This window comes from Melospiza melodia, chromosome 3 (assembly GCF_035770615.1).
Source record: "Melospiza melodia melodia isolate bMelMel2 chromosome 3, bMelMel2.pri, whole genome shotgun sequence".
NCBI classification, from domain to species: Eukaryota; Metazoa; Chordata; class Aves; order Passeriformes; family Passerellidae; genus Melospiza; species Melospiza melodia.
The window spans coordinates 5,885,465-5,905,940 of NC_086196.1; the positions used below are offsets into that span (position 1 = coordinate 5,885,465).

Below are 20,476 nucleotides of genomic sequence, written 5' to 3' on the forward strand. Positions count from 1 at the left end.
AAATATCATATGATATGTGTCGTAATGTGAAAATGCAGTCATTTCCCACAATTTCACCAACGCTTGTAAAACAAATGGCTTTTAAATTTCCAAAATAGATTTTGAAAATTAAATTAGATTTTTCATATTAGTATTTTCTTTTTTAAAATATATTCTTCCAGTCAAATTCTAGCCTTCTTTACAAACCCACAAATTATTTTTGGATAGAGTTCAAATTTAAAATAGAAAAAGTAAAATGAGGAAGCAAATTTCTTCCTTTTGTTCGAAGTTTACAGAGAGAAGTACCAAAGCAAAACACAAGACTTATGGTGCTCACAGATTTGCTCAGTGACTATGGAGGTAGAGATGAGAAAAAAAAAAAAAACAAAAAAAAAAAAAAAAAAAAACAAAAAACCAACAAAACTCCCCAAACTCAATTAAAACCTTTCATTCTTAACTAGTGGATATTAAATGAACTAGGAATTTTCTTTTAAATCACATATCAAATAAGCTATAAGACATCTTCAAAAGGATGTCCCCTTTTTAAATGGGAAACTGTCAAGATTAATCAATGGAGAGACTCAGCAATTTCAATGTGAGAACAATTTGATTGTAGACTGTGATCCAGATGCATCCCCTCTCCTGAGATGCTTCTTTAGATCCATAAGGAGCTTTGGAGTACTTTGTGCCTTGCTCTTTAATGTGCATTTTTTTGCATTTTTCTTCTTTGTTTTTATTATGTTGTATTTAGCATAATTATTTTGTGTTCATTGTATTAGTTTGTGTTCAGATATTTCAGAAGATTATACTCACCATGTAAAACATATCAAGTTCACATTAATTGCCCTTAGATCCTTAGATACAAACTATTTCCAGAGCTTTAGGAAAAAATACCCCAACCCCCTGAAGTAAATTTGTAGAATAATATTGAAACAAATTGAATCATCATGAGTGTATAGCTTAGTGTGTAATGTTTTATGTATACATTAATAAAAACTTTAAAAGTATTTCTACAATGATCTAAACCCAATCTAAATATAAAATCCTTACCTTACTGCATTAGATATAAAATTATTTGTATTCCTCCTGTTCATCTACCTCAATCTTGTTTTTTCTTTGTGAGGGGGATGTTCAGGTATTTTAAATTATAAATTGCTGTCGGAGACAGCCAATAACTGCAGATATAATTTCACTCTATATTTTTGTATGTGCACAGTTTTGTAATTCTCCTTATGTGCCTTGATGGTAGCAAACTTAAGGGAAATGTTGGTTTTCATGTTGCTTCATACATCATTACACTTGTGGCATGGTCTTCATCCCATATGATTTTTAAATACTTTACTTCTCAATTTCTGTTTTTCACTGCTAGGTAGCAGCTTGGGGTTTTTTTCCAAGAAAAAGAAACACGGAGATCCTAATTCTAAAAAATAGGAGGAAATGCCATTAAAAAATGTGTTTATGGCATTAAAATGTCATAGTAATGAGTAATATTTTCTTTACCAATAAAATAAACTAAATTTTATTAATTTGAGATTATTTTTTTTCAAAAACTGCTTGATCTCTTTTTCTGAGGGCTTTAAGAATGTTCTGAAGATTATGACAAGTATAAAATAAAGACAATTTTAGAAACTTACATTACTTTTCAAGAATTTTACGCATTTTGCATAAATTATGGAAGAAAAAGGCCAATATTTTCCCTGCCTTTCTGAGTTTTCTTATTTAACAGCTCAAGAACAAAGTGACAGGAAAAGCAGTTTTCAAAGCTTTTTGAGATTTGAAGCATCATACTAAAAACTTTAAAATTAACCAAAACAAAATCCTAATGAAGTTTTCTGACAGAATGAAAAAAATACAATAGAACCACATAATATCAATAAACAATACAGTTAGCATTTATGAGATTGTCTGAGGAGCTGAGAAAATACTTGTCCGTGAAGGGTGGGAATGAGCTTGTGATGGTGAATGGCATTTCATGCAGTTCCTCCCAGCACAGTTTCAGCATTGAGCCTCCTGAGTGCCAAACAGCAATCCCCTGATGTTTAGGACTCAACAACTCACAGAGCCCAAACTGAGAAATCTGCCTTGTTGAGTTCACTTACTTCATGACACGGGACTATCAAACACAAATTTTAAAAGTGCAAGGAAACAAGCAGCAGAACCAGTTGATTATGATGGGGAACAAAGAACGTCACAAATAATAAATGGAGCCAGATATGTAAATACTGTTTAAGAAAACTGTCTGTGATATAGACCGTAAGTGTATACAGTTTTTGAAAATCTTCATAGCAATTGGGCAGCATAAGTAATTCCAAAAGGATATATTTCAGTGTTACAAGTGTAATCGTCAAATTTCAGTCCTAAACAATTTATAGTTTAATGAAATGTTTTAGAGGAAATTTCAACAGGGTCAGGAATAGTTAATGAATTTCTGCCACTGAATAAAATTAATATTTCCTGGTTTTATGTTTTGAAAAATGTCCAAATTGCTTATTCTCTCATTTGAGTGAATATAGCAATGTTGAAATTATTTATTAAGTTCTGTTGCCTGAAAGAATTGTATATATTTTTGATTGATATATAAAAATTGATTTATATTTTATTAGATAAAATATATATTCATATATTCATTGAACTCATACTGTTAAAGAATTTAGTGTCACAATTGTTTTGTATTCCTTAAAAGGTGGGCAAACTGAATAATAGACCTTTCCCCTAGAGTATAAGTTGGTTTCTTATGAATACAATATTGATAGAGCACCTGATTTTTTTTGTTTGGATTTGGAAATACAGTCACTTGGCAATATTTACATTTATTTGAGAATGTTGACATTAAAATATATTTAATTCCTTCCTTCTGTCTCCCCTTTTTGCCCTAGGGTGGGTGCAAGTGTGCAGTTTTCCTGTGAGGACAATTATGTCCTTCAAGGTTCTAAGAGCATCACTTGCCAGAGAGTGACAGATACACTGGCTGCCTGGAGTGACCACAGGCCAATTTGCAGAGGTAACTGCAATTCTTTGGAATTTTTTTGTGAAGTTTGGAAGGGTAATTTATAGTTTTTGCTGCAATTAAATTCAAAAGTAAGCAAACTAAAACAGGGAAAAATATCTCATGTATATGTGTATATATGATTACAAACGTACAAAGATTTTTATGTAGCTTGAAGTATGCAATCAAATGTGTAGAAAGACTATCAATTTAGGGAACAAATTTCACTTAAATAGCTTTAATTTCACTTAGTCTTTCTTTTTGTCATGATAAACTTACTTTAAATAGAACTGATTGGTTAGGTTTATGTTAATTTTTTCTAAATTAATTACTAAATATGAGATTCTCACTCATATTATGTTTTATCAGTCACAGATATTTACCTAGTCCTGATTTTTCAGTAAATTTCTTTCTGTTCATCTATTTTGGTCAACTTTACATAAAACCTGACCTTCTAACATATTTCTAAATGTTTTTGCATTTAGACCCCCCTGCTTTAAATTCCTGCCCACCCCACTTTTAAGGAGGAACAGGGGAAGTGGCTTTGTGATACTTTCTATGTTTTTCCATTGTGATCTACTGTCTGTAAGAAAAAACCAGAAAAATATATAAGTGCTGCCAAAGTACATCAGATCTGAGGTGTATAGGAAAAAATAAAGAATGGACCACACCAGGGTCACAGGCAGGGAGGCCCCAGACACTGCTTACATTAGCTTGGTGCTGATGTAAATGCTCCCAGTTTCCTTTCATTCCACACAAAAATCTTACAGCAATCCATTCCTGCTTCCTGTAGGCAGAATGCAAGGCTATCTAACGTTTTTGTGCAATCTTTTGCAATAATTCCATTTCCTAAACGGACCTCTGGGCTCAACTTCAATTGTCTTCTTGCTTGGCTTTAGTCCTTTCCCCTGCCCATCCTTTTAGCCTCATCTTAGAAGTTTGAATAGGAGAAAGGTAAAGGAGTAACAGCTTGGATCAAAAATCTCTCTACAAGGGAGATGTTTCTTAGCCTTTCTTCTTTGAGGACAGCTACAGGAGGGACTGGCTGGTGGTTTTTATTGCTGCAAAGTTGCACCTCTGGATTAGTGTCTGCTGTAGCAGACCTTAGGCAGGAGGAATTGAAAATAAAGTAATAGATTTTGTGATAGTTATGGTCCTGGAGGTACGGTGTTTCTAGCAGTTACTAGAAAGAAAATGCCCTGTATTTCAGATCCCATTATTTCGTCCTTGTTGTTCCCTCAATTAAAAGAATATAGATTGCTTAATACAGCAGCAAAGTGTCAAGCTTTCTGTATTGTTAGTAGGCAGCATAGTGTGGCATCCTTAAATGTGATTAGCTTTTTGTGACACTGAGGGACATGGTTTGGTGATGGACTGGACAGTGGTAGGTTCAGCCTGACACTCGGTGAGCCTAGACCTCTTTCCTAACCTGAGTGACTCTGTGACTTTCTTTTTCCATGTTAAGTACAGACACCTTTATAATAACTGTTAAATGATGCTTTTGTAGAATTTCCTGTGTAGATGAGGGGTTTGTTTAGACTTCTACTGGGATTGTAACAGAAGATTTCCATGTGAGATATCTGAGACTTAAATTGGTGAGTGACTGTTAAGACAGTTTTGGTCATAAACATGGAATCTTTTGGATTCATGGAATCGTGGATTAGGGTTCAAAGTGTAGTGGTTTTGATTTTTTAATTTGAGATTTTACTAATTTTCAGATTTTTTAAATTAATGTGTTGATGAGTGTGGCAGGTTTGGTGTTGGCTAATTATTAGTGTACTTTTTGTTGTGAGATAGGATTAGGAGAAAGGTAAAGTAAGTTTAAAACTTTAAAAGGGTATAAAGAAAATTTTATTAATAGTAACTAAAAGAAAAAAAAAGTAGTAAGAATTAAAACATGACAGAAGGGAACTTAAAGATCATCTAGTTACACTCTCATAGACATAGGCAAACATTTTCACAGAAAATGGATTTCTAGTTGATTTACCTTGTCATAGAATTATAACAAGTTCTCAAAGTCTAGTCTCTCATATCATAATAAAGAACCAAGTTTTGGTAGTAAATTATGATGTTGGGATAGAAAATCTGATAGTTAGTTTAATGTAGTTCCTTTTTTCCTACTTGTACCAATCACACTTCTATCATGGAGAAGATCAGGCTTCCTCCCAGCAGTTCATGAAGTAAAGAAATACCCATATTTCATGCTTTAGAATGGAGGCAGCCACAGAGAGAGATGAAAACTGAAATTTTCTAAAGTACCAGAGATATATTGTGTGGTTTATTCCAATACTCAGAAAAAGAATAACCAAGTTTTTAAAGAATCTAATCATTCCTCTTGCCTGTACTGAAACTTAAGTAACTGAAGGTACTACATTCCATTAAAAGGTAATGGAATATATATGGATAGATTCTGAGATTCTGAGATTTGTATCTAAGAAATTCTACAAAGTATATATTTAGAAATTTTATGATCTAGACTCTCTGTTTAGCATTTTTACAAAGTACTGTAATACCATAAGCATGACAATGACATTTTGAAATATTCTGAGTTCTGTAAATCTGTGTCACTGGAAATGATATGTCTAAATATTTTAAATACTTCTAATTCCTTAAATATTTTCAGAAATTTGAATTTTCTTCTAAAATCTATCCTTAATGCTCTTTAAAAGATAACTGAGTATGTTAAGTAATATATTTTTAAATGCTGACTATCTGGGTTTGCTGAATGTGACAGAGAGATTGTGATGGTTTCAGAACTAAATCTGCCTTGCCAAAGTCAGACTGCATACTGCCTTGAACCACTTTATATTTTTTTCTTTCTAATTATATTTCCTGAGGTGTAAAGATCTGAGACACCACAGAAGGTCATGTTTAGGTTAAGGACATGCAGTTACATAAATATTGAGATACATGAGTTTCTTTCTCCAAGTCATGGGGAAATCATGAAGGAAAGCACATACTGGCCCTTACATTCATGGGTAGAAGGCTCCCTCCATCCCTTTGGAAAGGGTAAATCAATCTCCAAACAGAGTATTGATATGATAATTTTGAGTATTTAATCTACGTAAAGTAAGAATAAAATATTGTAAATGTTGGGCTGATTAAATTGAAAAGTGCTCATTTCTTCCCCTGTAGGTAAATTTTCATTATTTTTTTTTTTGTCTGGCTGAAATATCTTTAAGGGCAGATTGTTTTGGAATATATCAGCATATTAACACTTTCATGGCAAGTTGTTGCTAATGCTGTGGCAATTTTATAATATTTATTTTAAACAGAGCATCTAGTCTAAGGCAATCTGGTTTGTTGGTTATCATTTTAGCTAGAACATGTGGTTCTAATTTACGTGGACCGAGTGGCATTATCACATCACCAAATTACCCGGTTCAATATGAGGACAACGCACACTGTGTGTGGGTCATCACAACAACTGATCCAGAAAAGGTAGGCTTTTTCTCTTGTCTCAAGTAAATTTTGGATTTGTCTGAAAAATATTTTATATATATTTGCAGAAATGCATGAACACATGCAAGTCTGTATTTTCATTTAAACACAAAAAGGAACAGAGCAGAGTTGTTACGAAAGTACACTGGGCTCTAGAGAGGAGAAAAGTAGCATGTGTGAAAATGTCCACTCAGAGTAATAGGTCTACTAAAAATTTTCAAGTTTTAAATACATTTTTAATGAAGTACAGAAAATCATGATCAAAATTCCACATTGCTAATTAAGTTAATAGTGAATTTTTCATGTTGCACCTTGATACCTAATCACTGTTGAATCTTAAGATAAGATTTCTTGTCATAAAAACTGTACATTACAGGTAAGTATTTTGAGAGTTGTTAGTTATTTTACTACCTGCATATTTTCTTTACAATCCACTGTTTTCCAGTAATGATTCTTAATACATAACTATGAATTAGTAATCTAATTGCATAAGATAGTGGTTATACCAGAATATATTTACTGTTTTTTCTGTAAAATCAGTAAAGGATGGAAACACCCTACCTGTAGGAAAAAAAAAAAAAAAAAAGAGAAGTTGAAGAAGTACTTTACTTATATTGTGCTTCTGTGTAATGAAATGCTGAATAAATGACTTGCTATATGGCAGGGAATGTATGATCTATATGTACTTTCATAATTGCAAACCATATATTTCCTGTGCAGCTTTTTGTAAGACTGTATTCTTGACTTCTTTAAAGTAGTTAAGGAAAAAAAAAAATCTTACCATAATTAAGTGAAAATGTTGAGCTGCAGAAAAGATAAATTTCCTTCATGCTTTCATCGTATATTTTTGAGATTTAAATACTGTTGCTTTGTGAAGTTAATTAAATTCGCTTTTTTCTTAAAGAGGATTCAGTTTGGCTCAGTAAAGATATGTATTCAGGAAAAATGGGCAAAAGTACAAGACTACCATATTGAGAAAGATTTCACTGTAGTGGGACTCCTCGCAGAACAGAAAAAGCTCTTTTCAGTTCCAAACTGACCTGCTATATTTTATTTAAAATAGTATTAGATGTGAATATTTCTCCTAGAAGCCTTTGACTTTAAAATAATTGCATTTTATAGAAATTATTAAATTAATTTGCATTTTTTAAATATAGAAAAACATTTAAATTATGGAAAATGTATGAAAAATTAATCTACTCAAATTTATATCCAGTAGTGTGCTGTCTTGTTGATTTTGCAAAACACAGTATATGTTTGTAAGAGAAAAATTAAATGTGTATTTTAAAGAAAGTTAAAATTCCCACAAATAGAGGAGCGTATTGGCATCTTCATGCTTTCTTTATTCGGTTAATTTTAATTTTAAGTAGAAAAATGGTACTGACTATGCTGTTAAACTGTCCAGAGTGTGTTTTCTAGGGGACTCAGTAAACCTCCATCTACTACAATAATGCACAAGTTCTCTTCATCACGCACAATGTATCTTTCTCAGTGAATTTAGAATTTTAGTAGTGCAGAACTTGATGAGATTGGTGTGGATTAATTTGGACTTGAAAGTAGAGATCTTTGGGCAGGTTGCTAGTTCATCAGCCACAGGAGGAATTGCACACCCAGACAAATAAATTATGTTATGTTCAAAATTATGAAGTCTGAGAAAACACTTGAAGCTTTTACCCAGAAAAAAATTAACACTGGTTATATCCACTCTGTGGAAGGTAAAGACCTGCTAACAGACACTGATAATCACAGCATGAGACAAAGAGGTGTAACTTTTAAGTCTTTCATTTTTGACATGATGGGCAATATTGAATGTGTTACCTTTTTATTGAACTTGGATTTGTCTAGCAGTGCAAGCAAGGAAGAATTTTCTTAATTTGATATCTCTTGGAAAGGCCGTAGTTGCTTTAGGACTATGATGACTGTAAATGTGAAGTATTAAAATCAGACTTATTTAGGGCTTACAGTATCTTTAGGTTGCTTTCACATAAAGTCCACATCATTTTATCAGTATTGGCATTTCTATTCCCAAATAACGGCATTGGCAGTTAATACCTACCCTTTCAGTTAATAAAAGATGTGAAAGAAAATCATTTTACTTTACAGACTATCTGATTGAATGGAACACTACTTCTTTTTAATAAAAAAAAAAAATTGCTAGCATTTTGAAATCTATTAACCTTAAAAAAAAATCAATTACCAAAATAATTTTCAGGTTTTCAAAACAATGAAATTATTTTAAGATATGCTGAAAGTTTTGCGGATTTTCACCCTGGACTTTAATTGGAGAATGACAGAACTCTTGAACTTTGAACTTTGTACTGAAGGTCTGATTTTAGAATTACTTTGAGGAATCTACTCTTTTGACTTGCAGATTTGAAAATATTTATCAGACTGCTTAGGGTCCTGTTGATTTTCTTTTCCAGGAAGCAGACAGCTCATGACATACTGTTACTCTGTATTTTAAATTACTTTTGACTTACTCTAAAAGTGAATTTGTGGCCTTTTATCAGGTTAGGTTGCAAGTAGAATTTTAAAGATAAGATAGTGGTTCCTCTTAACATAACATTCAGTGAATTTTGAAGAGGATAATGCATTAAAAGACATTTCTAGGTTTCCTTCCACAAAAAAAAAAAAAATCCCCCCCAAAAACCACACAGAAAACAAAAACCAACGAAAAAAAAAGCCCAACAAATCAAACAAACAACACCCAAAAAAACCATCCCAAAACCATAATGAGCTGGAATATTTTACTTTTTTTAATGGAAAAAAATTCTAAAATTTGCATTCTGGTCCTGGCATGGGGGCAGATTTTTAGTGCCAATTCAAAATGAAAACAAATTTCAACATCCTACAGAGACAGTAGCATAGTTTCAGGTCTTAGCCAACTGTATCAAGATCATTTAAAGTTAAAGGTTTCTCTAAGATTTATTTGTCTTTTTCTGAGCAACACAGAAATCTAAATTTTAGTCTTCTCCTGTTCAAAGGTATTCCTGCTTATTTCTTCCTTAACCATTTATTTGTTTCCTCTGGATCCCACTTATTGCAGCTTTTGATCAGCATCCTACTGAGTCATTTATTAGACTTTCATTACTTGCAAATACAACTTTATGGTGTTCTTCTGACTGTGTCAAGTGCATGCTGTAATTTTTTACAACTCCTCATTGTTTTAGCTCTTCTGTTATGCAATTTCTCAGCTTTCTAGAATCAGTTACTTTGAACTCTTTTGAGGACGTACTGGTGTTCTCTTTGCTCCTTCCTTACTGTTAGTATAATCTCATTAGATTATGTACTAACCCTGCCTCTACCCCTTGCTGTTTCAATTCCTTCTCCAGCCTGTGGATACTTACTGCCTTGGATTTCCTGCTGTTTTCACTGTTTTATGGTAACATTGCAAGGGCTCAGTTTTTCAGCCCCAGTGTGTCTATTGGACGGCAAGATTTGTTGCATTATGGCGTTGTTGCTTCAGCACGGATGCCTAATTTTGCCCAATATTTTCCTGACTGATTGCTGATTGTGGTGTAGTAGATGTGCTATGGGCTGCAATATTGCCAAGTTTAATGACCTGGTAAATAAAGACTGTGTCCCAGTTACAGGAGTTTTTATTGAAGGCTGTACTTTCTGCACCGTACAAAGCACAGATATATTGAGTATTTGTTTGAGCCTAGCAACTTCCTTCTTCTATAAAAAGTAAAAGTTATTCACTACAATTGGCACAACTGAAGACATTAAAATTAATTATAGTGAGAGTGGGAAACTTCACGTACAGTTTTATGGGTTTGAGCTCTCAGGTATTTGTATAAAGTTGGATTATGCCTCAATATGTTGGCATGAAAATATATTGGTATAAAATGGTATTTCTGATTTATTGCCTTTCAAAGCACATAGCTGGGGAACTTCAAAACAACATTTTTATTCAGAAAATCTTTGCCCAGTTCACACCTAGGGAATTCGCATACTGTTACAGTTGATTTTTAGATAATTTAAGATAATTTATTCTTGCAATATGCTTTAAAAGTGCAATCTTACTAGGTAGCATATGGTAATATGCAGGGGGATTGAGTGAGATTATCTTGCTGATTCATGGATTGTTTCAGAAGTTTGTGGTAGCTCAGACAGGATCTGTTAGTGACACTTGTCTTCCATATAAGTAGCTTATATATATATAATGCTCTGCAATGAATTCAGAAACTGTATCTTGTCCAATTAGGAGACTTAATGTTAGAGTGGGATTTTTGAGAATGTGCCCTTAAACAGGGCACATTTCATTTCTTCAAATTTTCATTATAGACAAGGCTCCTGTCTCTCCAACTGGCCGATCAGATCATTCTGCCACACATAAAAGGTGATTTAGCATCTACAGAACCTGCAGTGTAACTGTATTCTGGCTGGGGAAGAATCTCTTGCTGAGCACCAGATAGCTCATCCCTAAGAGATTATTACCGTAATCCTAAAAAAGTTAATTTTATCTGAAGAATTTATCCTCTCACTCTGTATTACCCTTTTAAGTTGCAGACATCTTGAGGATCAAAAATATGTAGATCTAGGAACTACTTTCACTAAACTTTTGTGTATTCATGGCAGTGTACCATTTCATGCTTGTGTTTACTCAATTACTATTTCACAAATATTAGGATCGATTTAATAAAGTGAAGGACAGTCATTGTGAATTTAGGATTCCTCATTTTTACATCCTATGCCTTCTGCATCCTACAAATACAGTAGCATCTTTCTAAAACAGATATTTCCCATGGAAATGGAAAATGAAAGCAGACATTTGTATTCTCTTATCTCCTTCATACAGTGTTGAAGCTTTATGCCATCTGTGAATGTACATGTTCTAATTTAAACTTTTTTTTTTTGTTGGTATTTGCCAGAATGGCATCTTTGATTTTAGGGGGCTATGACATCATTGAAAAAGAATTCACATAGTTTAGAATTAAAATTACTAAAGTCCTAGTAATGAACTAAACAGCTACTGGTTAGGTTCCCTCTTGCCTTGAAACAGGCTTGTGTACTTATTTATTTTTTTTTATAATTGAGGATTACAATTTTGGAACAAAAAATATCTAAAGCATTTACATCACAAAATTCTTGTTGCCCTATAAGGATGAGATTTTTAATTTTCAATGTCTTAAAATCTCTTACAATACTTCCAGAGTTGTGTTAGTTTTATAGCATTAAATGCATTTCAAAAAGAAACAAAGTTGTTTGTAAATTTTGGTATATTGTGCAAAAGGTTCTTATAAGCCTACTGGAAAAATCATGTTATGTTTAACTGATTCCCTACAGTATATGTTCATCTTCAATTTGAATTCATGTGCATAAATTGTGACACAGAGCTCCATATACATACACGTGTTATAAAAAAAAAAATATTGTGAAAAAAGCAATCACAGTTTACTTTTAAAAATCATATATTTTTGATGGGTTTTGTGTATAGTAATTGACATTTCTACCTTTCGAAACATCATGTGATTAAGATGTTAGAGCTGGAAAAAAAGACACCATTTTAACACTGAAGACACTTAGAATGGAATTTGATTTGCATGTATGGGTCCTGCATGTCTGAACTCTGTTTATATTTGATGTACATCTGTGGAATAGTCAGTAGAGTCAGAACAGGGCTTCACCTCCTCCTAAAGCACTCCACTAGAGGCTGATGAACTAAATCAGCACTGGGCTTTGCTTGCTCTTACTGTATCAGAGCCAAAGGGGATTTAGACATTCAAAATGTCACCCTGTAAGGTTTGGTGTATACATGGTGGTGTGGAAGAAAATGTGCTACAGTAGATGAAGGATATCCTGCACAGATTGAATGGGAAGGCCATATATATGGAATGGCCATATATATGGAATGCAATAACATCACTTCAGACTGGGGTTATACCGGAGTTAAACTGCTGAAGAAAATCTCTCAGACATTAATACATTTATTTCTGAGAATTTTGATGGAACTGAGAAACCCAAATCAAAGCCACTTTCTATATTGAGTTTAAATGTCTCATTTGAGCATTAATTACAAGAAATTTCGACTCTTGTTTTCTTCAAACTAGGGGTAGTCATGGAAGATGGATGCATGGGATCAATACTCATCTCATGACAAAAGCATCCAAGCACAAATTTCCTTCTACACAAGGAAAGTATTTCCCGGTTGGCAAGAAAAGCTAACCAGAGGAGCAGTCTTGATGCCACTGGTGTTATTTCCTGTGGCATTTGCTTTATTTTTCTCAAGTGATTTGTAACATCAAGTGCCAGAAACCACCAAACGCTAAAGTTTTTTGCCTCATAAGGTCATTGTCACAAATACAGGCTGACAGTTATTATTTCTTACTATTTACCTTCCCTTTGACCTTTCTTCCATGCTCTTTTTGAGCAAAGGAAACTAACTACTGAGCCTTATCTGTCTTCAGTATCTCATATGTGCTTTCAGGATATCAGCTAGATTCACACAACTGAGATTTAGCTGTAGGATGGGAATTTTATGAGACTCATATGGATCTAAGTATGACATATTGAGTTGGAAATGGCAGTTTAGGGGAAAAAACAACCAGTAAGACTTCTGGGAAAAAAAAACAACTATAGAAGCATACACATGAAAGAATGGAAAAGCTGAAAAGGGGGATTTAACAGTACATTTGCTGTGATATTGTGTTTGATTTTATAACAAGTCCATAATTCAGACAAGCAGTTGGAATGTATTAGATGGTAAAGCAATGCTCAAGGCAAACAAAAGTTTCAGTGTCCAAAAAAAGTCAGCAAACAACAAACAAACCAAAAATCAAATCCTTGGAAGTGATCAAAATGATTTTGTTGAATAAAAAATGTATGCTTTTTTCAAAGTTTAATGCATCCATTTCTTCATGTTCTAATACCAGATTGAGGACCCTGTCAAAAGAAAGCAAAATGTGATATTTTCACTGTGATATGTTTCTTCTGTATCTGCTTGGGTCAGAATTATATAAATCCATTATTGTGACTTTTTAGTTGAATACTTAATGCAGCAAAAGTGTTTGCCTTTCTCATAGATACACTTTTCCAGACTGTATATCTGAAAACTTCACCATTATTTTGGCCTGTATCTTGAAAAACAAAACCAGACTATTCCTCTTTGAATTTTTATTTTATAGCTTAAAAAATCCCTTACTCAAAAAATGCACCCCCTCCCACTCAAGTCTAACTTAAAAGTGCCTTTTTGTTTTCCAGTTACCAGAGATAGTTTTTCCCACTTAAAAAAGTGGGAAAATAAAACTGTTAAAAAAAACCAGGTACAGCTTCACTTTTATAATTGACATTTATTATCCAGTCACTGCATGTACATACTTCATTTGTTGCTGAGTGTTGGGTTGTTGCCTTCAGCTTTTTTTTAACAGAGAATTTTATTAGCTGCTCATGCACTTCCAATTCCTCCATCATTTCCTTCCTCCCATGTCATTTGTCCTTTCATGTTGGTCTGCCTCAGTTTCTTCTTTTTTGCTGTTTTGATCTTCATCAATGTATTTTTTCTGGTTTAGCTTTAATCTTTTCTTTCTTTTCACTTTATGTACTTTCAGAAAGCAAAAAAAAATATATACAGTGTTCAACTATAGAATCCTACTAATATTCATCACTTAAATGGAGCTTAAAAACTGATAAAAGAATGGTCAGCTGAAATGTTAACTTTTAATTTTAACCAGAACAAAACAAGGAGTTTTTATTCATAGTTTCTTAATGTAATTACAATACTTTTCAGCAGAACAATGTACCCGTTGGTGTTGTGACATATTATGCCACACACACAAAAAACCTTATTTACACTCAATTTCTTCGTAGTAAAAGGGATTCAGACAACTTTATTAAACAGAGAATCAATTACTCTTTCTAAGCCACAGCTGAATATGCTTTAAATATATCTAAATACAAGACACTTTCTTTCCACATAGTATAGAATTCAAATCAATGTATTTGTCATCACTCCTGAAGATATAGACACATGCAAATAAACATTGGAATGTTTTACTTGCATAATACAAATATATAAATAAAGCAACATAAAATTATTACTATTCTCTCATTTAATTCAGGTTTGGGCTTTTCTTTTTGGACAGGAAGTACTCCTTACAGAGTGTGCATCAAAAGACAACATTCTGGCGCTGTGTTAATAAAATCCTAAAACTAAATCTCCACTTTTTCTCTTACCTTTGTTTGTTCTACAAATTATTTTTAATTCCCTTGAAAAGAACTATTAGGTTTATTCACCATTAAATCGTCATCTTTGTAAATCAAAAATATCAAGGTTTTTGTGTAGACACTTTTCCCATTTTTCCTGGAGTGTCTGCAACTATTGATAGTATATAATACCTGAAAAATGTCCTTGAAGTTTTTGCTTATATTCCTTTTTTTCCCTGTGCATTTTTTTTCACTTTTCAAGTATTCAGCATAAAATATCTTTGTACAGACACTGTGCAGCCTGATGGAGTTGGTAATGAGGCCATAAACCCACATTTACTGCACAAGGAGGCAAGTGCTGCCGAATATTTTATGCTCCTATAGTTCTTTGTTACCTCACAAAGCACATTCATTTGCCTTGCCTTGGAACATGATTGTTGGTGTTCTTTTTATGTGTTTCTCACCATTTATCTTCTCTTGTAGATTATTGCTTGGGTACATTTTCTGCTGGGAAAATGTCAGCTGATAGCTTCTAGGCGAAGAATAGAAAAATCTGAGAAATTCACAGATTGCATAGTGAACTGTACATATATAAATATAAGAAAAAAAAGAATATTCTAAAAATATTTTTATTTTCTGATAATTATTACTCTCACTTTGCTTTAGCAATACTATAGATTTCGTGTTGGTATCACAGTAAATAGAAACTTGCAAGTATTTACATAATAAATTTTTTAGAATTTCATTTAATAACCTCAATTTGGTGTAATATTAAACAGGAGACTCATATTTTTAAGACGTATTGTAGAGACAGAAATAAATGGAGGACCAAATTATTAGCCAGATGTGTAAATTGCCGATTTCACGAAGATGGCGTTAAAGGGGGAGGATGTAATTCTATTTATTGGAATTTTTACTTAGTCTTGAACTATAACAAAGTTTATAGTAAGTTATGATAGAATTAAAAGATTTTCAAAGTGTCATGTGGTAAATTCGCCCCACTAGGGCTGATTTGATAGCTGAGACAGCATGAGAAAAGCAAACTGCAAGGATGTCTCCATAATTTAAAGCATTTAAGTGCACTCCCTAAATTAATTTTACTTTATTAGGGTTTTTCTATCTTCAAATTAAACTCCTCAAATGGTATTGTAGCCCATTTAAGATGAAGTTTTCTCCTGACTTTCATTAAGTAAAGCTGGAATATTCAATGCTTAACGTGACATATGGACAATAAACTCATAAATGTTAAAAAGAATAAAATATATATGTTTGAAAGGGTGCTAATGTCTAATTAAGTAATGTTTTAAAATTCTGGAAATGTGAATTAAGAATTTTGATTAGAGCTTTTCAGAAAATAAACATTACACCAAAATGTGATGCTACTTTAAAGTAAATAGAGACAAACCTTCAGTCCTAAAGTGTGATCTCATCAAGAAGCAAGGCAGGCATTATTACACCTGCTGTATATTGTGAAAGGATTAAAGCAGATTAGCAAGCTGATTTGTCCCAAGAAAGGTGTGGATAGACTTGAAGTATGTTAGGAAAAAACCAATGGTTCAGCACTTGGTGGATTTCTAAAATCTTCTAAGAAGCACCACCGTAGCCAAACCCCAGAACCTGGTCCTTCCTATCCTCAGCTTCAGTTGGCTTGAGCACTGAATATTTCAGCATTGATTTGATCCACAGTACAGGTAACAGACTCTTTACACTATCTTTTAAACATAGCTTTCAATTTAGCAGGTACTATCTAAAATCCCTTGGGTTTATGAGCCTTCGGGTCTATACCAGTCAGTCACATGTCTATGTGTTAGTCATTTCTTTAAGATTTCTGACTTGTTGAATAGATAATCCTTGAAACAGGATGCAGAAAAAAAGGTTAACTACCCTTTTAAAACTTGCCCCTTTATGTTTCTAAAAATATCACCCGTAAAGTTAAAAGTGAGAATAAGGTTTACACATGAGATCTACAAGTGCTTAGTGCTAATTTACGGTACTAGAAAATAGTAAGTGCTTGTTTGTCACATCTTCAGTCATTACTCAGCTTCTATGCAATTTTTTTTTTTTTTTTTTTTTGCATTATTGCCCTGTTTTCAGCAGGAAGTAACCTGTTTAAAGATTTTTTTTTCATTCCTTATATTTTCCAATATTGTTATGAGACAGAACTTGCAGGGGAAATACTGGGTTTGATTACTGGTCTCATCTCTGTATCCAGGGGAAAAATGGCTTAGACAGAGCTTGTCAGGTTGGCCAGACCTTTTTCATGCAGAAATTATCTCAACATTTTACTCTTCATTTATTTAATAGCTGTTATCACTGTTTCAGGCTCACTGGAAAGGTAACAAGTGAAGAGCTTGCAGCATAATTCAGGTGTTCTGTAAAGAGAACAGAGAAGAGTGCTGGCCAGAGGGCAGGGAACCTTGCAGTTTTCTCTGCTGTCCCTGCCTTTATGATGGATTTGATCAGTATAAACCAGAGTTCATGAAGCAGTGTTTAATCATAATGTCACAGGAGGAACAATTTCACAAATCCAGAGGAGGGTACATTCATATCATAAATGCAAATAAGCAAAAGACAATGTCACTGCAGGTTTTCTTCCTATTATTGCTAAGATTTTTGGACCTATTTATTTTTGCCAGATATGTATTGCATATAATTTTTTTAAGAGATTCATACCATAAACTGAATAGTTTGTCCCCTTGTATAATTTTTTTATTATAGGCCTTGCTATTTTATTTTCCTGTTTCTAGTAGAAAGTAGAGATTTTTGCAGAATCACAGAATCATTGAATATCTTGAGTTGGAGAGGACCCATAAGGATCATCAAGTCCAACTCCTGTCCCAACACAGGACAATCCCAAGAGTCACACTATGTTCCTGAGGGCGTTGTTCAAGAGCTTCTTGAGCTCTGTCAGGCTTGGTGCTGTGACTGCTTCCCTGGGGAGCTGTTCCAGTGCCCAAACACCATCTGGGTAAAGAATCTTTTCCTGATATCCAACCTACACCTTCCCTGACACAGCTTCAGGCCATTCCCTCAGCTCCTGTCACTGTCCCCACAGAGCAGAGATCGGTGCCTGCCCCTCCCTCCCCTCACAAGGAGCTGTGACTGCAGTGAGGCCTCCCCTCAGTCTCCTCCAGGCTGAACAGACCCCGTGCCCTCAGCTGCTCCTCACACAGCCTCTTCTCAAGGCCCTTCACCATCTTTGCAGCCCTCCTTTGGCCTCACTCTAATAGCTGACTGTCTGTCGGTGTCCAAAACTGCCCCCAGCACTCAAGGTGAGGTCACCTTAGTGCAGGACAGAGTATTATTCCAGGTGAGGTCTCATCAGTGCAGAGTGGAATAATTGGGCAGCGGAATGTTCCTTTTCAAATTTTTAAATGTGATGACCCTATTAGATGCGGTCTGAGTCAGAATAAACTTGTGATATTGCAGAAGTTGTGTCTTCACATAGATGAGGAGGAATTTAGTCCAGTTCTCTATGGAAAAAAAATAAGAGATTATTGATCAGACTCTTGAAAATAAATTTAAAAATATTAGCAAGTATCAGTAGGAAATCTTAGTGTGATTCTATAAAAATGATGTTTCTTGTTTTCTGCCGGCTTATTATTTGAAGAGAAAACTGGTTGTTTTATTTATGATATTCGGTTAAGTGAAAGTTAGTACTATTTGCTGTATGGCTGAGTTTCAGTAAATTCATAAGTGAAACCAAATCTGTGTTCAAAAGTATTCTAACACTTACTGGTATTTTTTTTCCAATGTTGCATGTATTTCAAGGAGATATATACTGTTTCCACTTGAGTGTATACTGGTATTTACTGTTGGTTTTATACATAAATGCAATTCGTCAAGTTTAATCATTCAGGGAATTGTGGAATATTTTAGACTGGAAAATACCTTCAATACCCTTGAGTCCAACTGTTAACCCAGCACTGCCAAGCCTACCCCTAAACCATGTCTCTAAGCAACATATCTACACATCCTTACATGCCTCCAGGAATGCCAATTCAGCCATATCTCTGGGCAGCCTGGTTGAATGCATGACCACCCTTTCAGTGAAGAAATTTTTCTTGATATCCAATCTAAATCTCGCCTGGCACAACTTGAGGCCTTTTCTTCTTGTACTGCTGTTTGTTACCTGGGGGATCGGCCTGTATCTGGCCACAGCTTCCTCTTAAGCAGTTGTAGAGAGTAAAAGGTCTCCTGTGAGCTTCATTTCATCCAGACTAAACAACTCCAGCTCCCTCAGCCATTCCTCATTAGACATTGATGCATTTAATGACAAATAATAACCTTTGTGCATGACAAAATTTCTTAAAATTTACTACTGGTTTCTTTTATTTAAAAGCAATATGTAATGATGAAATCAAAAATACTGTATGAAATTTCATATCTGATTAAATTAGCCTCTCAAAGAAATCCGACTTTGTTGAGATAAAACAATTCCAATAATAACAATTCTCAATTTGTTAAAGATCATAGATTAATTACCTCTCTTTTAGTAACTGGAATCGATTTTCCTTCACTTTCCATTGAATGGACTCTATTGATTTAATGGATAAACAAGGTCTATTTTTTTAAACATTTTTAGTGGTTTTTATTAATTGTAATTATACCATGTAGCCTAAAACTCATGTATTTCCCAGCTTGTTTTCTTAGTCTCTGGGTGCTCATGTTCACAGACTTTAATCAGTGTTTAAATCACAAAACAATATACTGATTTGGTCTTTAGAGATGTGGGGCATCCTCTTCTTGATTAAAATTGTTTAAGGGTTTAATGTATCTGCATGGAGCTGTTCTCAATATTGTGCTCTCAAAGGCCTTCTCTTTGCACCTTTCATCATGTCTCAGGGCTATAGAGTAACTCCTCTATTATATTAAAAAAAGCAGACATATTAAGATCTGTGTAGTAATTCCACTGATGCACAGAGGAGGGAACCACTGGACAAATTCCTGCCTTAGGAAGGGGCACGGTGAAGAAGCTTCTTTTCCAGGACATGGGAAGGCATTTAATTTTTCAATTGTCTTCCTAAGAAAAGGGAAAATAGAGCCTAAAGCATCCCTGGCAGTTTGCTGCATAAAAATTAAAATCACAATTTTAATCAACATGCCTTTTGAGATTTTCATGCCTTTCAGAAAAAGGAAGCACCTGTTAAAATGATCTTCCTTTTCCTTTTAAGATGACAAGTAAGAACACCGATTTCACAGCATGGTTTTCCTCTTCATCACCATCAGTGGTAACATTGCTCATTACAACAAAAGGAAATATTTTTAACCTAGTGAAGAGCTTAGTTATTTAACAATTACTTAGCAATAAGTTATCACTGGAACATAACTTGCTTACTGATATTTCTGAAATATGTATAAGCAAAGACCTGTGCACTGTGGTAAAGTATTCAGGATTGAAGTGAGGCATAAACAGAGGCTTCACTGCAAGAACGAGATGTAGGTCACTTTAGTTACAATGAAAGTTTAAAATGGAGACCAGCTCATTAGAGAAACTCACCATTCTGCCTGAGAAGGAAAACATCTTAGGAGAAGTTCATTCCTCTCTAAGCAGTTCTCATTTCAAATTTGGTATTTAAATAGGTGGAAGACAATGACAGATGCTGTAAAATGTGAAGTTTGAAGCTGTAGGAAATAAGAAATTAATATATTTTTTTTGGACTCCAAGTCTGATTCTTCTCTTATGGCTGTTCTGTTTTGCAAAGCACAAGACCTCTCTTTTCATGGAGTTCACAGACTGCCATGGGGGGTTTTGTTCATGCAGGTTTTAGCCTCTCTGCAGATGTCATTCTTCTAAGCTGTGTTCTCTATAGTTATTTATTGGCAAAAATACCTGGCAACAAGTACAAGTGTAGATAAAAAAATCTGATTTATTTATTTAATCAAAATCTAGAAGTTTCTAGAAGGAAAATCTAGGGATTTTGG

At 33.9% G+C, this 20,476-nt stretch overlaps 1 protein-coding gene across 2 annotated transcripts in view; it reads left to right on the forward strand.

Annotated features, from left to right (window-relative positions):
• The window catches only part of CSMD1 (CUB and Sushi multiple domains 1), a 1,060,835-nt gene that overhangs the window by 742,653 nt on the left and 297,706 nt on the right, over positions 1 to 20,476 (forward strand). For both annotated transcript variants that reach the window (XM_063150718.1, XM_063150717.1), the window contains exons 9-10: positions 2,856 to 2,980; positions 6,285 to 6,406. In XM_063150718.1, the coding sequence (XP_063006788.1) occupies positions 2,856 to 2,980; positions 6,285 to 6,406 (247 nt within the window). The remainder of the gene's footprint in view (positions 1 to 2,855; positions 2,981 to 6,284; positions 6,407 to 20,476) is intronic.